Here is a 10,022-nt window from a genome sequence, read left to right as displayed (position 1 = left end):
ACAGCGTATGATGAGTAAGCCAGTCTCTGCTGCATTCATATATAAACAACATGAAACTGAAGTGACATGGTGCATGCGGTATCTAAGACACAGGAAGTATTATTGTTCTGATTAACAGTGGCAACAGCCCAGCATGACTGTGACACACGGCTTATGAGGAAATGAAGTAACTTGAAACCCCTTAGTGCTCCGATTGTTGTGATGGCTCAAACAGAGCCCGTAACTCAGTCTGACCACACACATACACATATGTTTTTGAGTCGTGTGAATTTGCAAGGAAGGTTATCCCAAACATCTCTAATAGAAATCCATAAACGCACGAGATATCATAGAAGAAATATGCTGCTAATTCATCATATTTTTATTATTCCATTACCATGGTACCCACATAGGGCCCATCCATGACACTTTGGTTCTCCTCAGCCAGGGCCTTGATGTAGCGCTTGCTGAGGTCCAGGATCTGCTGCCTCAGTACAGCGCTGTTCTCGTGGCTGGCTCGCTGCTGGATGGTGAAATGCAGCAGCATCATGCCCCAGATGAACCCAAAGCTGACGAGGAAGAAGCCCAGCTTCTGGGATGACAGCTTCCACAGGAAGGGTGTAGCCATGCTGACTTGACAGGGGGTTGCAGGGAGCTGCTGCGACTCTGATGTGACCGAGGGAAGGTGCAGAGGTGAGGGAGGAGACTCAGGAGGGCAGGCGGGGCATGGTGGTGTCAGTCGGTGTAGCGGTGCAGTGGTTTTTTGGGGGCTGGCGTACGGCTTGTTTGCCTCACCGGTGTGATTTCCTTCTCTGACCCATCCTCATCGCTCAGTAACATCTCAGGGGACTGACTCCAACCTGTTGCATCCTGCAGAGAGACAGACACCGGAAAGAGAGATAAGTGGTCAGTTGGTGGGTCTGATAAACACAGATAATGAGGGCGTTCCTCGCCTAAACCAATACCACATGTACACAATAAACAAACCCTCATAATTGGACAGTGAGTCAGCAGTGTTAGCTATAATTCAGACTATACAAAGAATAGTCAAAATAGTGAAAAATGTCTTGCCTTACAAGTTCAGAGAGCTCAAAACCAACATCTTGATATGGCTTGTTTATTATTATCTTTAACACGTATTATTTTAAAATGATATAAAAGACAGATGATGAGTGAATCCCCATGTTTAAGAAGCTGGATATCTGGTTATTTGTCTTTAATACATGACAAACAATTACTCAATTATCAAAGTTGCTGACAGTTCATTTTCTGTTAACTGATTAATCAATGAATGGATTGCTCCAGCACTACACTGAGGTCAATAATCTGTCTATATGACAAACCATTTCGTTCAGGCAGAAACACAGCAAAGCCTTGTGCCTTGCTGTATAAGGCAACGGATGGATTTTCAAAGGGTGAGAAACAACTTCACACACAAAGACCAGACACTAAAAATGGTAACGCATGACGCCACAACTGCTGAAGATCACGTAGATAGGAAAATAAGGAACGAGCTATGAATGCACACATCTGCAGCCTGTAACTTTTGCAGCACACTGCAGCCAGTCTATACCTGCAGCAGAGCACACAGCACAGAGGCACACTGTACCTGTAACTGGAGGTCGCTGTGTGTGGAAGCTCCTACGTAGGGAGCAGGATGGTGACACACCAAAATGTGTTCATTTGATTGAATGGCAGAGGTTGAATGGAGGCACACAGTACAGATTTGAATCACACATATTACACAGGGCCACTAAAAGCTTCTCTTTCAGAAAGGAGAAATAAGTACATACAGTGTGGTGTAGATTAGCTATAGAGACTAAGCAGGAATACTTGCTACTGCTGGATAAACACAGGCAAAGTCATTTAAAGTTTAATGCTGCTATGGCTCTTGAAAGAGAGGCTACACAGAACAGCCTCATCTCACAGACAGTGTGAGCTCTGTGATTGATGGGGCTGTAGGGAATTTATGCAAGAGGGTTTATAGTTCCCTCGAAATATAAACATTTGGATAGCCTACTATTCATCTTCCTTGATGACAAGCGAGATCCCAAACAGAATTTCAAATACACGGTCTGTTACTACATGTTCTTGTTTTTGCCCACTGTTCAACAGGCTTTTCTGCAGTAAATGATGGACTGTGTGCGGCTGAGCATGTGTGTATATGACTGAAATGTGCAACGTTTGACTCTTTTACTCCCACTAAAGGAAAAACATATCTGTAGGAGGCAAAAGGTCACCACAGCAACTCTAAACCACAAGATAATGGTGACAAACGGCTTGTTTCGCCCCACCAATGGTCCAAAACTCAAAGATATTACATTTTCCAATTATATAAAACACACAAAAGCTGCACATCACAACATTTTAGAAGCAGAGAATATTTGGTATTTTTCTTGAAGGTTGCCTAAACGATTACTCAGTTATCAAAACTGTAACAACTGGGGCACCCTGGTGGTACCACAGCTAAAGTGTCATTTCCTTTCATATGCCTACTGTCAGCTCAGGCTTGCATAAAAGAAAAAGAGAATAACATTTCCTTTGATGAATAGCAGTTGGTATCTGTAAAGAACTGGTTTCATGTGCTCTTTGAGTTGAAAATGACTTAGCACATACTCTATGTGGTCAGTAAAACGATTAAAGCCACTTCTGTAAACTACATAGCTGCCCTCCCTCTGTGTGGTGCAGTTTGATACAATGGATAGTTATCTGAGCTGAGACTCATTTTAGCCAGATGCTGAAAAGGTGCCAATATGTCCGTCTACATAATGTTTCCTTCAGCTCCAACTCTGACTGTCAGTAAGCCGTGTGTGTGTCTGTTCGCTGTGATAACAGCAGCTGAAGTTACACTCAAATGACATGTTTCATTAAAGATCATACAGAAGGGGCAGTGGAAGCGCTTATCTGATCCCTGATCCATTAAACCACTGAATGTTCTATATTGACGAGGACGTGGCAGTGAGATAAGACACATCAAACGGTTGTCTCGCCCATAGTTCATAAATATGATCCATCCATGTGTTTATTAGTAGTTGTTAATCACTTTAGCATTTTAGCTGGCTAAGTTCTTCTTCTTCTGGTGGTTTTGGGAGTTACCAACCGGCTTCAGGTGCATTACCATCTCCTTCTGGACAGAACTGGGATCTGGCAAACAGACACATATATGTGGCTATAGGTTTATTCATCCATCACTACAGATGTGGACCCCGCGGACTCGCACGCAGACAGCAGACAGATGAGTATATTTACCTTCAGTGGACCCATGTGGAGGCAGTAAGTGTCTTAAAGTCCATCTCACTTTCAAGTATAAATGAGGCCACACTGAGTAACCCACAGTTGCTGATTGAGCAGATTCAAAAAAAATGTAAAACCACAAGCTATTCATTTCCTGTCCCTGCAACTTGCAACCTGCAAGTGTCAACAGTTGCCCCTTATCACAAGTCCCACTCTTTCAGTCCAGTCCTAAACCCTTTAAGGCTGCTACTGACTATGGACAGTTGGTTGTAGACTTACGTTCGAGCAACAGAAAACAACTTCACTACAAAGTCCCATATTATCAGTGCAATGGCAATAAGGTATTTCATCTCGTGTTGTTGCCCATCAACGCTGCACAGAAAGCACCAGATGTACAACAGTATATTAATATGCTTGATCAGAGGATATAATTAGTTACCTATAAAGTGGTAATAATCTTAAAAATCCATGCCTGCATATTAAGCACAAATCTCATTTCTAGGTAAACCTTATACATTATAGCTGTCTGCTGAATCAATCATAGACAAATACCCATCAGGCCACTTAATAAACATTAAACTGCAATGTGCTATTTTCATTCTTGCCATATTGAGTGCTGATTGAACACAACAATGCCCAAAAACATTGGAACTTTTGCCTAGAGCAGAAGAAAGGCAGAGACCTGCAGCACTTATGAAGCAGCTAAATAGTTGAACAGTTCCTAACTGACAAACACAGGGCAAGCTATTCAAGCAAACAACTTTGCAGCATGCAATCAAGCCACAAGAAAAAGATGTGAGATCTTCACTCATCTGCATTCAACCGTTGTAGCTGTAAATGAGGGTAAGTGTGGGGAGGGGATTTCTGCAGCCTTGCTTTTGAACTGCGTCTCTCTCATGCTCTCTCAAAGCAGCTCTAACCAGGTCAGGAACAAAGCCGCCTCCATGGACGCAGCGCATTAAACGTCTTCCACCTGTCCCTATTTGAATCATCGTATTTATTGATCTGGACGGTCAGTATGCACAATGACGCACAGCACAAGATATCAGCACTGAAGTGTGTGCACCTTCCCAAGAAACACAGAAGGCAGCCACACAAAGGGCTCTTTTCACCTTCCATCCATCAGCTTCAGAAATAGGTCAGAGACAGCTGCGAGCAGCTTCCAACAGGGCTGGAATCTCACAGCAGGTTATGACACACCATAATTGTTCAGTCATTTAAGACAAAGGCTCATGTCCGCTTTCTGTGCACAGAGAGACCTTTTTATACATTTTAACAAAGCACGGAGAAATCCTGTATTGTCTGATTCCTGTAGCTTTCTTCTTTTATATTTAAGTCTGATTTGTCTTATGATGTGTGCAACATAATGCTTTCAGTGGGGGGGGGAGAAATCTCTGCACTGCACTGTGAATTCATGAGACAAGCCCTTGGCAGTAGCGCTGTGCAATCTGCGGCGCTGATAACATCGGATGTCTCTCATTGCTCGGAGGAGCGCAGGAGAAGGCTGGCAGCACTCGCTGGTTTTGGGCGCAGACACGGATGGGAGGCTCTGGGGCTGTTTATCAGAGAGGAACGATGCTCAGACTGCCCTGTGGTACAGCGCAATAAGAAGCACGAGCCAAAGCCTACACAGAACACTGACTGAACCGCTTCAGTTTCCGAATACACACAACCTCAGTGGGAGCTGGCTCTCTTGTCTGGCCTCATTTTCTATGTCCATCCATCTTATTTAAGACTGAAACTGATCACACTCCTTTGTGTGCTCCCATCACAGGCACTGTCCTGTAATCTGTAAAGCAATGCATGCATCTCCTCTTAGTTACCTTCTGGTTTCTAATTCAGGATCTTAATTTGTCTGGCAGGGAGCCCTTTGGCTCTCAGCAGCAACAGCCCAATGAAAGTCAGAGAAAGTGTGTTGACAGCCAGCTGAGGTTGCAGAATATATGATCCTTCACAACTTGAGATGATAACGTAACAACCTGCTGAATGGTGTTTTCAGCAGTGCACAAAACCCTGTAGGTTCAAGAGGCAACAACTGAATCATTCAGGACTGGGAGGAATTACTGTCCCCCCAGATCTGCTACAAAGGACTTTTGCCTGTAAGGGACAACAGAGCTGAAATTTCAGCTCTAAAACTGCATTTGGTTTCCACTTTAGTATCGACCACACACTGTAGTACTGATATGCCCTTCCAGACATGAAAAGAGGACGGAAATAACAGGGAAATGTTTGAAAAGATGGACGGAAAAAGAAATCTGAAAAAAAGATGAAAATTTATTATTTTAAGTGACAGCCTAGTTTGCACTCTAAAATGACAGACTGCAGGTTTGATTGGATATCCTGGGTCCTTTTTCACACTATGCTCCTAATGAATTTTGTATTTTAATTGTTGCACTGATTACCTTTCTATTTAATCACTGCAGAAAGCCTTTACCAGAGTAGAGTGGAAATCTACTGATCCGCAGAAAAGACTAACTAATAATTAAGTGCAGCAAAGATGAATCTACATTAAATATAAATACAAAAACAAAACAAAGAAATCATTACCGGCGCAGCTGATTGCTTTTTAGTTTTTTGGATTGTTTTAATGGAGACCATCGGTTTAGAATCAAGGTGTGACAAGTGATTTACACATTAAAATACATGTGTAACTGGAAGGTCAAGCAGCTGGTGGCTCGATTTCCTGTCAAGAACTGCATTATGAATAGAAAAATTCAAAATAATTCCATGGCAATGTTACTAAAAAGCACAAATGTGGACAGATACAAGAAGATTTTCAAAGCACCAAATATCCCTGAGAAAACAGTAACTCAACAGTGACTAACAGACTGTGCAGTGGGAGACAGACGCACTGATTAACCAGGAACACTAAACAAATAGCCTAGAGTTCATTGTTTGGCTGAAAGTTCCACACAAAGTTGAGTCAATTTCTAATTCAATGGCAACAGAGCAACTCCGGACTAAACATTTATATGACAAAGTAATCTTTGTTTTTTCTGTTCCAGCTCATAGAAAATACCTGTTCAGATTAACAAATGCCTCCATGGATTGCTGTAGACCGTAGCAATCACGTACAATGATCTATATCCGTCTATGTTGCAGGTATAATCGCCACTTGGTTTTTTTTGCCCGTGTACGCAGATGAAAACGGGTTTACGGTGAAGTCGCAGGGATTTAGAGTGAACAATGATATCGCATCATTGTCAGAATAATCATCTCAGGCTTTAATATCGCTCCAGCAGAGTCCTAATCACATAGCCTTTGCCCTTGTGCTGTCATATGCTGAAATGTTAAGACCGGGCCAGATGGCTGAGCGAGGTAAAGACTCTGTCCATTTCCTTTGCATGCGTGACTGGAGCTGAAAATAACTTCCTTAAAAGTGTGGTTAGGGGATATTCCATAAAGGTGAAGCGGGCTGACGGAGGGCTCTATTAATTCCAGTGCATTACTCCAGGTCTAAAAGAGAGCGCATTCTACTGAACTGAAATAACATACACTAAGAGCTTGTTGCGTAACCACAGAAAGCGGTGAAATATGCTCTAGATGTAGCCTTGGCCATCAATTATGGATCAACTTTGAAAAAGGATCTATTTTTCTCCTGAATATTGCTTCTCACGCTCAGGTAACCTCAGAGCTTTCACAATGTGAGGTAGGACGGTGTGCACGAAATGACCCATTATATTTTCATTATCAGTTAATCAACTGATTGTTTTCTGGATAAATCGTTGGTCTATCAGCAAATAATGAAAGGTGCCCTTTAAAAAGTTACCTTTATAAATCACTTTCACGATTTCAACGATTAATCAGTTGACAGAAATTGAATCAGCAACTTCATTAATTTGTCATTTTAAATGCAAAAAATGCTTAGTATATTTTAAAATGTGATTCATTTGCTTGATTTGATTGGACTTTTAATGTCTTATGGACCAAACAATTTATTGAGTAATGGAGAAAAATATTAAAAAATTAAAAACAAAACAATATGCGTCATCTACTGTAGTTTGGTATATATGGTGAAAATAATACATTGTTGTAGACGCACCCGTAGCTGTGGGCATGAAGTCACAAGGACTGACATGTACAGTAACCCATTGTCAGCCAGCATCATCAGTGCTACAGACCCACAGGGGGAAACCTGACTGACAGCAGGTCACATGCTTATACATCAATCTTATCCGCTGTCATAAGGAGCATTTCATAAACAGTGATGACCCGAGACGGGACGGACTGGAGACATCTTACTCTGGAATATTAAAGGAAGGACGCTGACTGTGTCGTTCCACCACCTTTTGTCCTTGAGTAGGACACAAGCACAGTTTCAGCTCCTTTTCCCTCATACATGCCACCGTAGTTACTAACTGATTTGCATATTTATATATGTAGCTTATACAGATTGCTTTGGCAGCGGACGGCCAGAAAATGGATTTAAAAACTAGTTAAGCTTTTGAATTCATGCTTTAAAATAAAAAAATAAACAGACTCCACTTCCTTTCACAGCACAATCAAAATGCACCACACCACCTAAACAAGTGGCACTGAACAGGGAACACAACTGTTCAACTGAACAGGTTAGGCAGACAGTCAATCAAGTCAATCAAGTCAAAGGATATTCAGGTTAACCAGGAACTATAAGCTGGAACCAGTGACTTTCAGTCATTATTGTTTCAGATAAATGAGGCCCCATGCAGAGCTTAGCCCACCTCTTTCTCTCATAATGCTCTGACAGCCATCCATTATTATTTTCAAAAACTCCTCCAGAATAACTGAAGCTCCTCATCGCAGCCAACATCCACCCTCTCCCAGACTAAGACTGTGCTAGTTCGCCTGTTGCCTGGCCAAAGGAGACGTGATCCTGATAATATGGCTCCGCTACCATGGAGACCGGTGTGACTCTGCATCTTAATGGACTTCTTCACATAAGCCCCGCCTCTTAATTATTCATTAGGCCCTCCAGAGAAACAGGCCCTGCTGCTGCAGCCTCACCACCTTCCTGGTGTGAACCCAGCCCGTAACCGGACACTAAGAGCTAACGCCACGCTCTACGCCACGCTCTACGCCACGCTCTACGCCACGCTCTACGCCACGCTCTGCCTGCACCTACCACAGTTGACAGTGAGAAGAATGACAAACAAACTAGTTTTGGTTGGTCGGTCTCCAGGTAAGCCACATGAAAAGATGAAGAAGAGCACGGAGAAAAGAAAAAAAAAGAGAAAACAAGGAAGGGGGGGGGGGGGGGGGGGCGGGGATAATACTTTCACGTGTGCAGCAGTAGTGTAACAAAAGCCGCGCATTCATTTCAAATCGAGGACATAAAAAAACAGACCACCCCGTGGGGTTAGTTTCAAAACCCAAACGCTTTTGTTAAGGAACAGAAGAAACAGAGTGTTCACTGGAACGAAGAGGAAGGTCTGGGCTTCGTACAGGAAAAATAAAGCTTCAGCTGCAAGTGAATCATTTCATCTCCCCAACCTTGCTGGTCCTGGTGTCTGCAAAATAACGTCATCAGACCAATCTAAAATGTTAACGGGGCCCTGATAAGCCGTGCTCTGAAAGTCGGTTTTCTCCCACACAGTCTTCCTTTGTTTCCACAGACAGGTTTTTTTTGCCTGTAGGAAATGCCCCGCGTACATCTCCAACGTGTTAGACATGCATCGTTAAGAAGAACGTGGTAGATGTCAACACCTTTGTAATATTCTACCTGACATATCGCAACCATTACACGTGTAACGCAACTAATTTGTAAAAAGTGTCAAGTGTTTTTTGTCCAGATGAAAATAAACAGATAATAATGAGATAAATATTGATTTAAACCTAAACCTAGTAATTCATTATTAATTAGCAAAATCAGTATGCTTGTGTTTCTGTCCCAAACAGTAAAATGTGGTTACATTTTGTGCTTTCAAGGACAAAGACACCTGCACTGATTCTGTCTTACAGTTCCTCCTCCTGAGTTCCCTTTAGTGCTTCAATATCAAGTATTCACTTTGAGCTGTTGTACAGCCGACAAATATTCCATCCGCCTGCCTTTGACCTCCTATTTCTGGACAGCTTTGTAACCCTGAAACACCTGAGGCCACGAAGAAATATGTTGGCCTTAAGACCCTGTGAGCTGTGATCAGCCAATCGTCAGCTGCAGGCGAAACTGCAGAAATAAACTGCATTTTTAAATAGTGATTTTGATAGTTATTGCTAGATTGTTTCCATTTTGATACTTCAGAAAAGCATGACATCTAAAAACTGTAGTTCATGTAAACTGTCTCCCTGGTTATTAAAAATATATCCGCAGCCCAAATGTAGCAGAGAAAAACAGAGGGAAACAAACTTATGTAATCATATTCCGCGCGCAGTCCTTAAGGCACCACGCATAGCCAACCACTGTCGTGTACTGCCACGTCTTCATCCTTCTTCTACCTTTTATGTCCCTAAAAAAATGCCATACGGACAGTCAAGCGTACAGTGTTTGCTTTTGAAATTCGTTAATTCCTCAAAACTCACTGAAAAGTTTCAGAAGTGGCTGTGTTTTTTTTTCTTTGTTTACTGTGTTTAGTTTCAACTTCAATAATCTCACATTTATAAGCATGATAAACAAGCAAATGCTACTATTATCGTAGGCGGCTGCAACGATTCGCTCCGAGTTAAGCTCGAGTAACTCGATTACAACAAATGATCGAGGAATTTCCTCCTGGCCTCTGAAAGCCCTCCGTGTAATTAAATTAATGCTACGTTTCAGTGGGGGCCAAACACCAGCAAAGAGGAGTAATAGGGAGGCAAGAAGACAGAAGATGCTCGACAGGTGTGGTTATTGTTAA

The 10,022-nt window shown here is 42.3% G+C and overlaps 1 protein-coding gene across 1 annotated transcript in view; it reads right to left on the bottom strand.

The window, feature by feature from the left end:
• Positions 1–845, bottom strand: part of mgat5 (alpha-1,6-mannosylglycoprotein 6-beta-N-acetylglucosaminyltransferase) — an 81,952-nt gene extending 81,107 nt beyond the window's left edge. The window contains exon 1 of the mRNA XM_035678062.1: positions 377–845. Coding sequence (XP_035533955.1) covers positions 377–607 — 231 coding nt within the window. The 5' untranslated portion in view covers positions 608–845. The remainder of the gene's footprint in view (positions 1–376) is intronic.
• Positions 846–10,022: the final 9,177 nt, after the last annotated feature.

This window comes from Morone saxatilis, unplaced genomic scaffold, assembly GCF_004916995.1.
Source record: "Morone saxatilis isolate NCDOM2014 unplaced genomic scaffold, NCSU_SB_2.0 Contig6, whole genome shotgun sequence".
NCBI lineage: Eukaryota > Metazoa > Chordata > Actinopteri > Moronidae > Morone > Morone saxatilis.
The sequence above is the reverse complement of the archived record's forward strand: the minus strand, read 5'-3'. Positions and strand labels throughout refer to the sequence as shown.